Source organism: Mugil cephalus, chromosome 23 (genome assembly GCF_022458985.1).
Source record: "Mugil cephalus isolate CIBA_MC_2020 chromosome 23, CIBA_Mcephalus_1.1, whole genome shotgun sequence".
Classification (NCBI taxonomy): Eukaryota; Metazoa; Chordata; class Actinopteri; order Mugiliformes; family Mugilidae; genus Mugil; species Mugil cephalus.
Window position 1 is genome coordinate 13,576,988 of NC_061792.1, and position 15,778 is coordinate 13,592,765.

A 15,778-nucleotide genomic window follows, 5' to 3' on the forward strand; every position below is an offset into this window, starting at 1 on the left:
TACAGCCGCTGTGGTTTCCCTTGAAATAACTGCTGCTTTTGAAAGCCAGCCTCTCTGGTGGGGAGAGGCTCCACCACATAATTGGTGCTTAGGATGTCACTAAACGGCCTGGATTAAAATGCTCACAAAGGCCGCAGCAGGTGGCCATGTTTCCTCTTTTGTTGTTTCTCCGATAGTTTTGAGATGAATGTTGCAGGATTTTGATCTCACGCTGCAGAAATCTGTTCATATACTACATTTTGGTCACTCTTAATTTTCACAAATCTGATTTTCTGAGTGAAACTTTCTTTCTTGCAGCAGAACGAGCCTTTTCCTTCCTTCCTTCCTTCTAGTTGATAAAATCCCACAGATGCGTAGTTTACAGCTTGTTGATGGATGCTTGCGTGCTGATACGATAACTATAGGCCTCATCTTGTTTTATGTTTAATGTCAAGCCGTGAGAGACATTGTTGAGATGAGTGCATACCTGCATACCGACACATTTATGGATGCATTCACAGCCCGGAGTTGTCGAATTCAACCACAGTCTAGTCGCTAATTGAGGAGCCCTGCAGCTTAGTGGCAATTTGCCTTAAAGTGTCTCTCATGGAGGAGGGCGCTCACTTTCACATATTTTTGTTAGTATTTTTTGCAGCTCACTCTCATTTAAAGGCGCCAGGTTGCAAAAAAAAGGTACTACAAGTCCCATAATGCCTCTCAATAAAGGCCTTGTCTTTAAGACACCTCAGACTCTGTGGAATTCCCCCTTAAATTTATGAGGTCTTAATGGTTATTCTGGAGAATTTATTGGACCTCGGTGTAATTTATGCACTTTTTCTTTTTATGTCAACAGCTTCTCCTATTTGGAGATCTTTCACAGATGATGGAAAGTTGTTTTATTTTTACTCGACGACTGCTCCTACATATAGTTTTGAGGTTGTTGTATTCATACTTTGTGCTTTTAGACTTTTAGAGATACAAGGGAAATATTCACAGTCACCTGCTGCAGATTCCAACAAGTTTTTCACACGTTGTAAAACTATATTAATCACTGATTGGTGTAAGTGTTTAAGCAAAAATACCAAACATTAAGTGTTTCCTGCTTTGAAAATATGCAGATTTTGCTGCTTTTCTTTGTCGGATGAGCAACAAGTCCGGTTCCTACAGTTTCCTCTGGCGACTTTAAAACAAAATGTGTTGTTCATTGTGAAACCAGTTTGCAAAGAAAAGGACAAATCATGGTCCAGTTCCCAGGTAGGTGAGGTAGAGACTTAATCTTCACCGTTATCAAACACCACTGTCAGTTCTGTTTACATATTTTCAGAAAAAAAGTAAGTAGTAGTGATAGAAGGAAGTCCAGTAGTTTAATGGAGAAGAAACTGGTCTTCTTAAAGCTTAGATTTGATCCATTTGATCCGTTTGATAGCAGTGCAAGCGCATTAATTCGTACCTGAAGGGCAGCTGGTGCAACCTACTGGTCAAATATGGAAAATACAGTTCCTTGTTGAGAATATTGTTTTTTGCAAATAATAATAATAATTTGAATAAAAACTAAACCATCTACTAATACTTCCATGCACATTTACTGTTTCATGACATCAAAGGGTGTAAACACGTACACCGGCCTCAGTCTCTCCCAGTATACCGACGTAGATGCTGCTCCAGATGTTGACTGCTGCTCTGCTTGACTCAGACAGCTGCTCAGAAAATGGGAAAGTCTACTCCAACAATCAGATCTGGAGGCCAGAGCTGTGTCGGGTCTGTGTGTGTGACATGGGGGCTGTAGTGTGTGAGGACGAGGTGTGTGAGGAGCTCAGTGACTGCCGGGCGACTGTGGTCCCGGAGGGCGAGTGTTGCCCCGTGTGCTCCACCGCAGCACCGCCTCACAGAACAGACCCCGACGCAGGTAAATGAAAAAACACTGCTGCTGCACCTTCATTATGGGGAAATGTCAGCACCTTCAGCTCCCTTTCAGCTGCTGCCATTATGGGGGTTTCACTTCCAACTCAGTCATTTATCACGGTGGAAACCTCAAGATCAGAGGCCAATCAGATGGAACGAAATGTTAGATTTATGTTGCACATCTGGATCCATTTAGCATTCATTTAAATGGTTATGTCATTCAGTGTAATACGCAGCTTACTTATATGATAATATTTTGTATTTTAGACAAAATATATGTGAAACAGGTGTTAAATTCCCTTTTCTATGGGGTATTAAGAAGAAGCATCTGTTTGTGGTTGACATGTGGTTGGATCTAAACATGCTGCTTTTAGCTTCTACGACGTTCACATCTGGAAGAAACTACTGACGATATTTCAAATCTAAACAGAGGACATATTTAGTTGTTGTCCATTTTAATTAGATAATAATATTTATCTATATTTAATATAGAGCCAGCTGTACTTCCTGGATTTTATCATTATCATTTATCATTATGACCATTTTTTTTCAACATAAATAAACTGAGACTGAACTAATCAGTCAATAATTTAAAAAAACAAACATTTTCCATACGAGTCAAATGAATTTCGCTGTGTTTTACAAGGCACTGACAAATAATAGTACAACTTAAAACATGCAACAAAAAGCAAAGAAAAGGGATCTAGCAATGCAACAATAAAACCCATTTACCATTTAACATGAAAAATATACAAACCTGAAAGAAGACACAGAATAAATTACGATAAAATATTACAATGTTAAATGAAAAACCTAAAGGTTACATATTAATACAGTAACTACAAGCCTAAACTGGGCTTTATATGGAGAAACTCTTGGAAAAATGACACACAAATGATTTAGTTATTTAATTAGACCTCGTTTCAGGGCTGGTATTTCTTGCCGATGTTATATGTTAAATATTATTACACCAGCAGTCCTTGATTTTGTAAAATCTTAAACAATGAGTTCATTTCCATCCTTAAACTAAACAGGAAACACAGAATTTGCTGAAGAAACTAGTTTAGTTTAGTCTCTCACAAAAGAAGTTTATATCACTTCTGAGTTTAAAATAGATCACCTGCTGGAGAGACTGGTTTAGGAGTCAAAAAAAGAAAACCCCATAATGGTGCACACACTGAAAGGGAATCACCTACGATACTCATGCGGTTGCTGTTCTGTCTCATGAAGATACCTGCACAGAAAACGGCACGACCTACTCCAACAATCATATATGGAGCCCAGAGCCGTGTCGAGTCTGTATATGTGATATGGGGACGGTGGTTTGTGAGGACGTGGTGTGTGAGGAGCTAGGGGACTGCGAGACAACCGAGGCCCCTGAGGGCGAGTGTTGCCCCGTGTGCTCAGCAGCCGCACCACATCCTCCTAGCGCGGACAATAAGACTGGTAATAAACATTTTGAACTTGATGTTTGGGAAGAGCAGATTTAAATGTTGGGCTGCCTGTTCCATAAATATCCACATTCAATCTGTTTAGTTAGATTTAAGTTTATGTTACTGAATCTTAGAAGAATTTCCACTTTGTCCACTTGTTGTCACTAACGCGTCTTCTCATAAAAATTGTCCCGTGTGATGTGTGATGGAGAATGAGACATACCCGCAATGTCCAAACATAAAAAAACTTTTACCGTGTCATTTAATTGTAGGTGAATTTGTTTAACCCTAGCATGTAGGCTAATGCTAGGCTAATAATCACCTTCTGTTAGAAGTATTGTTGACGTTCATGTTAGCATCAAAACCTTCTTCTTCTTTGTTTTACATCTTTAGCGTGTTAGCATGCTAACATGTGTTTTAGCAGCTAGCCAAAGTGCTGCTGAGGCTGATGGGAAGTTTATTAGATTTGCAGCAATGATAAACGGATGAATTAACATTTAATTAAAAAAAAAAAAGCAATTCACATTGTGGAGGAGGTTCGGGTGGATGGATGGGTCCACAAACCTGGTTAGTTTCTCATTTCAACTGCTCATTTGAACAATGAAACTTCTGCAGATACATCAAATGACCTATATTTTAACCAATATCCTGATCTTCCCTCAGCTTACACCTCATCTAACAATGCAAAAATTTATTTGTACGATGTGACACTTCTATGCTTCATGCTTTGGGGCTTAAATATGACTTTCTGTAGCAAATTCTATGCAAATCTACATGAAACCACAAAGAGCAGAAGTTAACTGTTGCTTTAAAAGGGCTGTTAACAGAATTCTATTGAATTTTCTGTGGTGCATTTCCCAAGGAAAAGCTGGAAACCCACAAAGTGCTGACCCCTAATGATGTCTTTCACTGGCTGTGTCAGGTACTGATGTCAGTTGCTGTTCTTTTCCACAAAGATTCCTGTACGGAGGACGGCAAAGTCTACTCCAACAATCAGATATGGAAACCAGAGCCGTGTCAAGTCTGTATATGTGAAATGGGGACGGTGATTTGTGAGGACGTGGTGTGTGAGGATGTAGGTGACTGCCAGACCCTAGAGATCCCAGAGGGCGAGTGCTGCCCCGTGTGCTCGGCTGAGGCACAGCGGCCTCACACTCAAACTAAAGCTGGTAAAGCTGGAATGTAACCTGCACATTTGTTCTAGTTTCTCGGTGGTGACGTCGGTTATGCTCTTTGTCACCTGAGCCTGAAGAAGCTCCTCTTCAGGCTACACCCTGTGCACACCACTGTGAAATGTTGTATATTTGAAGCCACATTATTGTCTGCGATGTTTCCCTATGACTGCGTGCAAAAGGAATACATTCACTTTTTGCCAGATAAGCTCACTTCTCAAACGTGTGCGTGACTCTGGAGGCAGCTTCGTCTTTAACAGCAACGATGAAGCTGCCGCCAGTTTTACTGCCACACAAAGTTGAGCAAGTAACTTACTTACCAAATAAGGTGTATTCCTCTGGGAAATCACTTCCTCCTTTATTTATGTGCACTTGTAATGATGTATTTTTCCTTCTTTGAATTTATTTTAAGCACAAATGGAGGCTCAATGTTGCACCATGAGAATGAGGCATGGTAATGGGTTTAAAGCATGTTAGAGTAAGTCGTTTAAAGGACCGGTATGCGTGCAGATTTGGACTTTGCACTCTGTATACTCTGTAAGATGGTTGTGCTGCATTTTTTTTGTGTTTGAAGGAAGTTTCAAACACAAAAAAAGGCAAAAATGAATGAAAGCTGAGTTTCTCCCCGTTTGTCTTTCATTGAAGACACCTGCACGGACAATGGAAAAGTGTACACCGACAATGAAATGTGGAGCCCGGAGCTGTGCCGGGTGTGCGTGTGCGATAAGGGGACCACAATGTGTGAGGACGTGGTGTGTGAGGACCTCAGGAACTGCGAGAAAACGATGACCCCGGATGGAGAGTGCTGCCCCGTGTGTTTGACTGCAGCTTCAGCGTTGACACCGGGAGCAGACCCAGAAACAGGTATTTAAAATGATGTTAAATAATCCCTTAATGTTAAATAGACCCTTTCAATACATCTCATTAGCAAATCTTAAGAAATTTAGCCTAAATTGGTTTGATAAGAGTGTGTTTTTGTGCCAGGTTGAAAACTTTAACATGGAAGTCTACAGGGATTGACTCGCTTTGGAGCCTCTAGTGGACATTAATGGAACTGCAGTTATTTTTGCACTTGCAGTTTGCATCATTTTTTATCCACAGAACTTTTAACCATAAAAGTGGAAGGAGAATACAGTCACTGGATTGGATTTAAAGCTCTAATATCTACATGCTTCATAAGGACTGTCCTGTGTTTCAGTTCCGGATGAGAAGAAAGACAAAAATTGCAAAGTGGAAGATGAGGTCCATCACCACAACGACATCTGGAAACCCGAGCCTTGTCAAGTGTGCGTCTGTGACAACGGCGTCGTCATCTGTGATGAGATTCAGTGTGAAGTCCTGTCAAACTGTGAGAAAGTAGTTACCCCTGAGGGAGAGTGCTGCCCCGTGTGTGACAGCTTCTCCAGCGCCAGCAGGGTGATAGGTGAGAGGAATTTACTTCATTCAGTCAGTTATCTTTGTTTTACTACTGCTGCTTATAATAATGCATCAGCTTTAAATAGTGCTTTATCATAGACACTCACTGGATACACTATTCATACATTATTTTAAGACTGATAATACTGCAGACGCAGCAAGAGAAGAATCAAGATCTGCAAGAAGAATAATGACCAAAATTAACTTTTTTTTTTGTTTGTTTTCCCCAAGAACTGATTGGCTTCAAGGTATGTATTTAATTCTGACATGAATTCATTTTAATCATTACTTCACAAGAATGATTACTTAATAATGTCGATGTTACTTACTTTAAAGGGACAGAAAGGTGAACCGGGTGACATCCCATATGTGAGTAATGTCATTAAGGACAGTCTTATGTCATGTATTTTGTATATTTAAGCAGCTGCCAATAAATAAAGTTTTCTTCGTGTTCCTCAGGTGGTGGGACTCCCTGGACCTTCAGGACCATCGGTGGGTTTTTTATTTGTGTGTTTGCTGTGACATAACATGTGACAGATGATATCTGCTGTAGATTTTTACACATGAACAGTGTAACAGCAGAAAATGGGGCAGCAACACTTTAAAATTGTATAAAATAATAACCGCACTCTTATTCCAGTTTATGTCTTAATGGTTTATATTTGGACTCTCGGTTCAGGGTCCTCCAGGAGCTCAGGGACACACTGGACCAAGAGGCTTTAAAGGCAGGAAGGTAAGTCTGAAATAACACTGAATCATTCCTTTGTGTAAAACATGTTTTCTCTGATTAATTAAGTTTCTTCACACGAACCACAGGGATTCCCAGGTCCCCCCGGATTCGATGGAGAGCCTGGTATACCAGGAAACCCAGGAGCACCAGGACCCCCTGGCCATCCTTCCCATCCTGGGGTGAGCAGTTCTCCAACTCTTTTCAGTGGTTTGTTTTTAAAATAAGAATAAAGTAAGATTCGCTGTTAAAATGACGATTTGTTTTTTGATCAATCTCTTCCCATGAAGGGCACCCTGGTGTCACACATGGCTACAGGTTTCAATGAGAAGTCCGGTCCGTCTGCGATGTTAACAGGAGAAAGAGTGAGTATGACATGTACACTCTATATTTTAACTAATAAAAGAAGAAGAAATTTACACTATGAACTATGACTGATGAAATAATGTCGTTTCAGGGTGAACCTGGACCACGGGGTCTTCCAGGATCACCTGGATCACAAGTAAGCTTAAGATTAAACACTATTTTTTTTTCACGTTTGTTGATTTAATTTACCAGTGCATTAAACTGTTGCCTACTACATTGTTCAGGGTCCACCTGGTGGTCAGGGAATTCCCGGAGAGGCTGGAGATCCAGGACCAATGGTACGACCATTTCTGCATGTGATACAAATGTTAAACCTGATCCCAGAGTTGAGATGTTGCAGAGGGAAATTTAAATGATGGCTGTCTTTCAGGGGGAGCCAGGTCATCGAGGACCAGATGGTCCACCAGGAAAACCAGGACTTGACGTAAGTCACACACATTTCCTAGAAAATGTTTGCTATTCTTCATGCGACAACCTACTTTATCGTTTTCACTTTTTCATCTCAGGGAGGATCTGGACCTGCAGGTGCAACAGGAGAACCAGGATTTCCAGGCTCATCGGTAACGCATCGCCCCCCTATATATATATATATATATATTATAATCTATAGATATTTACTTACTTATAGGCCTGCGGGAAATAAACGTATGTGATTATTTTTTTAAATGCAGGGCGCAAGAGGATTCCCAGGACTTCCAGGTCTCCCAGGGCTGAAAGGCAGCAAAGTAAGTACTGAAATTTAACAACAATTTTCATAATGTAAAAAAAAAAGAAGAAAACATCAAAGACCTTCCTGCATATTTAATTTAAATCTTCCCAACAGGGAACTTTTGGACTTCCTGGGGCAAAAGGCGAGTCTGGAGCTGTTGGAAGCAAGGTATGAAATTGTGATTTGACCTTGTGTTTATTTGGTACTTTCATCCTTAAAACTGTTAGCATGTAGCATTTGGGATGCTAAGAACCTCTTTAAAGTGTTCTAGCCTACTATCCAGCTTTTGTCTGTGGGGCTCATTTCAGACCTACAGTACCTTGTTGTGTTTTACAGGGAGCATCTGGTACTCCTGGTGCAATGGGCGCTCCTGGACCACTGGTGGGTAAAAAAATAAATAAAAAAATAAAAAATAAAAAGAGTATTTGTTGCAGAGTCATGTGTCAGTCACACAGATGCATAATCTCTTGTGTATTTTAGGGACCTGCTGGTTTGCAGGGAGAAAGAGGCAGAATTGGAGCAACTGGTCCTGTGGTATGAAAAAATATAATCAGCACCTGGAAAAGGTCAACAAATGTAAAACTTTACAGGATTAAGACATTGTCTGTGCTTTTGTTTTAGGGTAAACGTGGTGCATCCGGCCATGTTGGTAAACCAGGTCCTCTGGTAAGAAATTCATTTACATCTACTGTACAAATGCAATTATGACTATTTTATTTCTCTGAATATTAATCCAACGTTCTCATAAATGCAGGGTCCAATAGGAATCCCCGGTATGCCAGGATTTCCTGGTAGTCCAGGAATGAAGGTGAACTTAAGCTAATTTGCTGTGCAGATGAGGTTTGAGTTATACTAGATGATCAAACCAATTTTCTGGTTGATAAAGAGAGGTTTAGGCAATTTATTTGTATAAATGTGTCAAAGAAACTCACAATTATATAGAACTGTCCTCTTAAATTTAACATGTCCACTGTTGCAGGGCGAAGCAGGACCAACAGGGGTAAGAGGAACACCAGGACAGCAGGGACCCAGGGGCGAGGCTGGACGCGTAGGACCACCTGGACCCATGGGACAGCAGGTGTCAAACTACTTCATAATCCTGTCAAATAAAAAATTGAAGTGATTACATTCTGTTGGGCCGTATTAAAACTTTTCTTTTTCCTGACAGGGTGCCGGAGGAACTGATGGAGCACCTGGTGCCCGTGGACAATCAGTAAGTGCTCGTTTTAAAGCACAACTCCCAGCAAATATGGTTTTTAGTAACATGTTGTTGCTCCTTCTCCTGCTCAGGGTCTAGCAGGAGTCCAAGGTCCAGCAGGCCTCCTCGGCCCACCTGGTCCCCCCGGGCCCCAGGGAACTACAGGAACACCAGGACCTAAAGGCCAACTGGTACAAGCTCTCATTTAATTTTTAATCTTTGACTCTAACTTGATTCTGTCTATATTTTCATTCCTCTGTCTTTAAATGTGTGTTTGAAACTTCAGGGTATCTACTCTTCTTTTACAGGGTGATGTTGGGTTGCCTGGATTCAAAGGAGAAGCTGGTCTGAAGGGAGAAAGAGTAAGCCATCAAAAATAAATTCCCTGAACGTCATTTTGATGGGCTAACTGACAAAACTGAGTAATTCATTGGTTACTGATATATTTTAGGGGGACCACGGTGCTCAGGGTCCATTAGGCCCCATGGGAGATGAAGGAAAACGAGGAACAAGAGGAGACAGTGGATCCATTGGGCCTCCAGGACCTCCAGGAGAAACAGTGAGTCTAGAAATTCACCAGCCTTTAAATGCACTGTGTGTTTTATGACTTCCTGTGAAAATTCAATGGATGTTTAAAACTTTGAAACACATCAGATTGAAGTATCTTCCCTTTTTTTCTAGGGGGCACCAGGAAACAGAGGCTTCCCTGGTGCAGACGGTTTACCAGGACAAAAGGTGAGTAATTATGAATGCTGCACACCCATCATCATCATCACTCTGTTTGTTGTAGTGTTCAGTATTTGATATAATATTTTGTCTGAACAGGGTGCCCAGGGTGAAAGGGGGCTGCCAGGGTCGAATGGTGCCAAAGGTTTAGGTGGAGATCCAGGACGTGGTGGAGAGCCAGGTTTAACAGGAGCTCGGGTAAATCACGTCATATTCATTAATTGTTGCAGCAGGTTTAGTTAATACTAGTTTAAATCTGCATAGATATTGGTGTAGAATTATATAAAAGTTTACCTTGTGTGGTCTTTTAGTGATTCTGGTTTCAGGTTAGAGATAGAGAATCGACCAGTATTACTGAATAATGTTCATAAAGTCTATTTTTGTGTCGTTTCACAGGGTCTCACTGGACTGATTGGCGCCCAAGGACCAGAGGGAAACCCAGGACCAGTGGTACGTCACATTTTCCTGACAACTGGAGTGCAAAATGCATTTGTACTATTTGATTCATGATGACTTGTATGTAATTTGTCTCTTTTTTCAAGGGCTCAGCAGGAGAGGACGGCAAACAAGGCCCGGCTGGTTCTACTGGAGGTAGAGGTGCAGCTGGACCAATGGGCCTCCCGGGACCAAAGGGCTTTGCAGTCAGTTTGAGATTACTTGTTTGGTTGAAAATTTCCTTTGAATAACACATGCAAATAAAAGCATAGATAAATGCAAAAAAACGGTACAGAAAGACAATAATATACAACCTAAATAGTAACACAACGCATACTGTTTGGGTTTCCGTTGACTTTTAGGGGGATGCTGGGAAAATTGGGGAGGCCGGAAGTCCTGGACCTCCAGGCCAAAGGGTAAGTTTGTTTTTACTGCTAATGTAATATAATTCATGCATCTATAAAAGTACAAATATATTAAGAAAAATATTACTTCAACTGTCCTGCAGGGAGTCAATGGAAAAGATGGAGAGGAAGGCGCTGCCGGTCCAACTGGTCCAGCTGTAAGCATCTATCTCTGTTGAGAAAATTTTAGTATTCATTGTTTAATCCTCATATAATGTCTATATAATGTATAATGCTTTTCTCTAGGGTCCTGCAGGAAAAAGAGGCGAGCAGGGACCCCAGGGAGTGAGCGGTTTCCAGGTAATTTATTAACCCTTTAATCAAACTCTTTATCATGAGACACCTGGTGGCATCACATGTATATCTTCATTATTTTACTAAGAAACTTCTCTGATTAAAATATACAAGCATTTAAAAGCTGAGATGGTGTTTTCTAGGGTTTGCCCGGACAACCAGGACCTCCTGGAGAATCAGGAAAACCAGGTGACGAGGTAAAACAAGGACATACAGACGATGTAGTTCACAGAGACGACTTTTTTTTTTTGTTTCTTTAGCCTGTTGTTAAATGCTTTCAAATGTTTTGTGCAGGGCCTTGCTGGAGAAGTTGGTGCTGCTGGAGCCACAGGTCCAAGAGTAAGTCCTGCATCACTGACAATGTTAATAATATATATGCACATTTAATTTTTTAGTGCAGTAAGTGATAATTGTATGATATTACCGACTGGTTTTCTTTGCAGGGAGAAAGAGGCCCTCCTGGAGAAAGGGGCGACATTGGGCCCAATGGTCTGCAGGGACCAAAAGGTAGTCCAGGTGGACCAGGACCAGATGGGCCAAAGGTATCACTATAGAACTATGGAACCACAAACTCTGAAATCCTAATCACCAAAACCCTACCAAAAGCAATTGTACATAATGTTTTTTTTTTCTTTATTTATTTTAGGGCAACCCTGGTCCAACGGGCTCTGCTGGAGAGCCAGGCGGTCCAGGACTTCAGGGGATGCCAGGGGAGAGAGGCATTCCAGGAATTTCAGGACCAAAGGGAGATGCTGTAAGTTAACTTGTACTATTGGGTCGTCTGCAAAGAAAAAATAAATACTAGTTTCTGTAATGCCCTAATCCAATAATAATCTAATAAGAACCTAATCCATTGGTAGTTAAGAAAGTAAATCTAGAAAGCACAAATATGATCTTGAGCCATTGAAAATTGATCTTTTTGAACAGGGCTCTGCTGGAGAGAAAGGACCAGAAGGCAAAGCAGGAGCAGATGGTGCAAGGGTGAGTCCTCTCAACCTGATGGTCAGAAAACATATACATCTTTTGTCCAAAAATACTGCTGCAATAAATATTTTTTTGTTTTGTCTAATAAAGGGACTTCCTGGTTCAGTTGGACCTGCTGGACCTACCGGACCAAATGGAGAGAAGGTGAGTTAAAACAAACTCAGTTTATATTGTGTTTATATGACTGAAAATGTGTGACTGATCAGGTTTGCGTTATAAATAATCTTGCAATGAGACAAAACTTGACCGACCATTCATGATCTTTCATGATATCAAGGATAAGAAAACGTAATCCTTTATTTATCTGACATCTCTCAACTTCTTTGTGGAAAATAACCTGATCAAACAAAACTGCTGCATGTAATTTCAAACTTCTTTGTTCCTTTACCTCAGGGTGAAACTGGCCCACCAGGACCTGCAGGACGTCGAGGCTCAAGAGGAATCGCTGTCAGCAAAACATCTTATTTTCCAACTGACATTATATTTACCTAACTGTTCGTCCATCCCTTCTTGATAACATGTGTGTGTGTGTGTGTGTGTGTGCTGATGTTTACAGGGTTCTACAGGCCAACCTGGTCCAACTGGTGCTGCCGGCTTTCCTGGACCTTCTGTAAGTAGCCAGTAAACAAAACCAAGACATACTAGAACAAGACCTAACCAATGAACCTGTAATCTTATGTTAATGTGTTGTTTCTTTCCCAGGGTCCTGATGGCCAGCCTGGGGTCAAAGGTGAAACAGGTGAGCCAGGCCTGAAGGGAGAAACAGGAGCGCCTGGACCTCAAGGGACGGCTGGGAAACCAGGAGCACAGGTAGACACATGATTGAATCCCCGTTTTAGTCATTGGGTTGGGGTTTTCTGCGTTTCTTTTGGTCCATGAGAAATATTTAAGATTAAGGGGAATTAGATAATTAACCATTTAGAAATGTCAAATGTTATCTCATCTGTTTTTAGGGACCTGTTGGTGTGAATGGACTGAAAGGTGGAAGAGGAACCAAAGGTCCAGCTGTGAGTGAGACGCCATAATTTAACCCAAAATGTATGCATGTACTATTATAATCAAAGCTTATATTATATGGAGTTGTTTTCTTCCCACAGGGGTCTCCCGGTTTTCCTGGGTTGCCCGGAGGAGTTGGTCCAGTCGGCGCTCTTGTGAGTTTGTTTTTTTTTGTCTATGTTTTTGTCTCAAACCTGCAGCTGATTTATAACGTATCTTTTGTATGTGTGTGTTCCAGGGTGCTGTTGGGGCTGATGGGCCTATTGGTGCTCCAGGAAAGCGGGGTCCTGGTGGGATTCGAGGGGAGAACGGAGCACAGGGACGTCAAGGCGAGAGCGGACCTCCAGGTCCACCAGGAAGCCCTGGAGAGAAAGGAGACTCTGGAGAAGATGGACCGCCGGTGAGCTGCAGAGTCTTTACTGCTCAGAGCCTCCAATAAATCCATGTTACAGCTGCTTACCTGCTCTTCTGTTTCCGTATTAGGGTCCTGATGGACCTCCAGGACCTGCTGGTACTTCAGGACAGCGTGGAGTTGTCGGCCAGCCTGGAATCAGAGGAGAAAGAGGAATGTTGGGACTTCCAGGTCCTGCTGTAAGTTTTCCTGTTGAAAATGTTTCCTGTTCATTGTCAGCGTTACAATGGCAGCACACGCCTCAAAAGTGAGGTTATTGCTAGAAGTGTTGACGTTTGTTTATTTCTTAGGGTCCACCAGGAAAACCTGGAGCATCTGGAACTCCAGGCAGTAAAGGTCCACCTGGTGGGGTTGGTTTACCAGGAGCAACCGGGCCAAGAGGAGACGCTGGACCTGAGGTTTGTCCTACCAGTCTCAGTGTGCACACTTTCCCCCAATTCAGATCTTCCTGGATGAAGTTTCTCATGTCATTATCTATGTTCATTCAGGGTATTGCTGGAGCAGAGGGGTCTCCCGGTAAAGATGGCCTCGTAGGGGAAAGGGTAAGAGCAAATATTTAGTTGACAAGTGTGTGCTTGTGTTAAGTTATGACTGTGATGTGATCTGATAACTGTTTTTTGTGTGTCTAGGGAGACAAAGGTGAACCTGGTCCAGAGGGCCTAGCTGGTGCTACAGGGTCCCCTGGTAGTGAAGGTCCAGTGGGAAGTACTGGTAGTCCAGGAGAAAGAGGCGAAAACGTGAGCAATAGCTCAGATATCATGTTATATCTGCAAGTTACATATCAATACCTCTGTAAGAAACAATTTTGCGAACCTGTACCTTCATTTGTTTTGAGTTTAGGGTGCTAAAGGCCCCCCAGGAGCACCAGGACCAGCTGGAGTACGAGGAAAAGTGGTACGTTTTCAAACAAAATCAAAACCTGAACTGTGTTAAATCTACTTTTAAACCATGACTGATTTCCAATATCCTACTTTTAGGGCCCACAAGGACCACAGGGAGATAAAGGAGCAGCTGGAGAGCCAGGAGAGAGGGGCCAGAAAGGACATAGAGGTTTCACTGGACTTCATGGCCTACCTGGAATAACAGTAAGAAAAACTAAATAAATGAAACTCCTGTGTAGGTGGAAACACACACTCCCAATTTAATAACAGATTTGTAGATCTGATGTTTTAAGTACTAAAGTTTAGTCTTATTACTTATGAAATAAAATGTAATCAATGAGGATATCTGAAGAATCATTATTTCTACTACAGGGCGCCACTGGAGATCATGGAGCTACAGGGATTGTTGGACCAGCAGGGCAGAGGGTAAGAACATGAAAACCTCATCTTAAAAACCCCAGTATGTCACAGAATAAATCTCTAACTAGCCCATGATCTCGTAGGGTCCTCCTGGAGTGTTGGGTCCTCCAGGAAAAGAAGGAAACATCGGCCAGCCTGGACCAATGGGTGCTCCTGGAACCAGAGGGTCCAGTGGAGACATTGGAGCTCAGGTGACCTTTTACTGTGATTCAAACACAGACAATTAACCTGATGGTCATGAAACAATCTGGAATAGTGAAGCCACTAATAAGGATGTGATTTGGACTTTAAAAACTCAGGAGTTAGATTAGAATAATTCACTTAATTCACTGATGTTTTATATCAAATAAAGCATGGAATTGTTTCCTTTTCCAGGGTCCACCTGGTGAACCCGGACCTCCCGGCCCTCCAGGCTCCCCAGGACCTCCCACCACGGCTGTGGACGACTTATTTGCTGGCCTGGTCGATTATGATGAGAATGGCGGCGGTCCTGATGTCCTGGAATTTGTTGAGGGCGATCTAGCTGCTGATCCTCCGCCTCCAGAGTTCAACAGAGATGAAGCCCTTCCCAATAAGAACCAAGCCATCCTGAGTTCGGAGACCGGCGTCCACGCCACACTGAAGACCCTCAGCGGTCATCTGCAAAACCTCCGCAGTCCTGACGGCAGCAAAATGAACCCTGCAAAAACCTGCCAGGACATCAAGCAGTGCTATCCTGAGAAACAGTCTGGTCAGGATTCCTCTTCTTTTACTTTTTACTTATCATTCATTGGTTTTTAATTATTTTCCTCTGACATCTTGCTTGTATGTTTGACGCAGGTGAGTACTGGATTGATCCAAACCAAGGAAGCACAAAAGATGCCATTAAAGTCTTCTGCAACATGGAAAGTGGTGAAACCTGCATCTCTGCGAACCCGGCCAACATTCCCCGCAAAGCCTGGTGGACCAAATCTAATCCCACTGCCAACAAACCCATCTGGTTTGAAGCTGACATGAACGGTGGAACGAGAGTAAGAAACATGCAACACACTGTTTGTTTTAGTAATTCAGGTAATTCTTGATGTATTTCCAGCATTTCCCAAGTATAATTATCTGACGCTGACATCTAATTACAGTTCCACTATGGGAATAAAGAGGAGCAGCCAAACGCGGTAGCAGTTCAGCTGAAGCTCCTGCAGCTTCTGTCCAAGGAGTCGCACCAGAACATCACCTACCACTGCAAGAACAGCGTGGCTTATAAAGACGAGAAGAACGCCAACCTGAAGAAAGCTCTGGTCCTCAAAGGCTCAAATGGCCAAGAACTCAGAGCTCAAGGCACCAACCG

At 42.2% G+C, this 15,778-nt stretch overlaps 1 protein-coding gene across 1 annotated transcript; it reads left to right on the forward strand.

Moving 5' to 3' along the window:
• Positions 1–1,632: 1,632 nt before the first annotated feature.
• On the forward strand, positions 1,633–15,776 carry LOC125001231 (collagen alpha-2(V) chain-like; the record flags this gene model as incomplete). Its single annotated transcript, XM_047577152.1, has 56 exons — positions 1,633–1,885; positions 3,112–3,327; positions 4,271–4,483; positions 5,132–5,350; positions 5,685–5,909; positions 6,134–6,150; positions 6,239–6,271; positions 6,362–6,394; positions 6,582–6,635; positions 6,719–6,811; positions 6,920–6,994; positions 7,087–7,131; positions 7,220–7,273; positions 7,366–7,419; positions 7,502–7,555; positions 7,667–7,720; positions 7,819–7,872; positions 8,041–8,085; positions 8,185–8,238; positions 8,326–8,370; positions 8,459–8,512; positions 8,684–8,782; positions 8,873–8,917; positions 8,995–9,093; positions 9,211–9,264; positions 9,354–9,461; positions 9,584–9,637; positions 9,728–9,826; positions 10,025–10,078; positions 10,171–10,269; positions 10,426–10,479; positions 10,572–10,625; positions 10,714–10,767; positions 10,905–10,958; positions 11,056–11,100; positions 11,205–11,303; positions 11,408–11,515; positions 11,689–11,742; positions 11,836–11,889; positions 12,139–12,192; positions 12,302–12,355; positions 12,448–12,555; positions 12,699–12,752; positions 12,843–12,896; positions 12,980–13,141; positions 13,225–13,332; positions 13,444–13,551; positions 13,642–13,695; positions 13,783–13,890; positions 13,994–14,047; positions 14,131–14,238; positions 14,407–14,460; positions 14,538–14,645; positions 14,830–15,184; positions 15,274–15,464; positions 15,570–15,776. Coding segments are annotated over exons 1-56 (5,172 nt in total), but the record flags the coding sequence as incomplete, so codon positions are not given.
• Between the last annotated feature and the right edge of the window lie 2 nt (positions 15,777–15,778).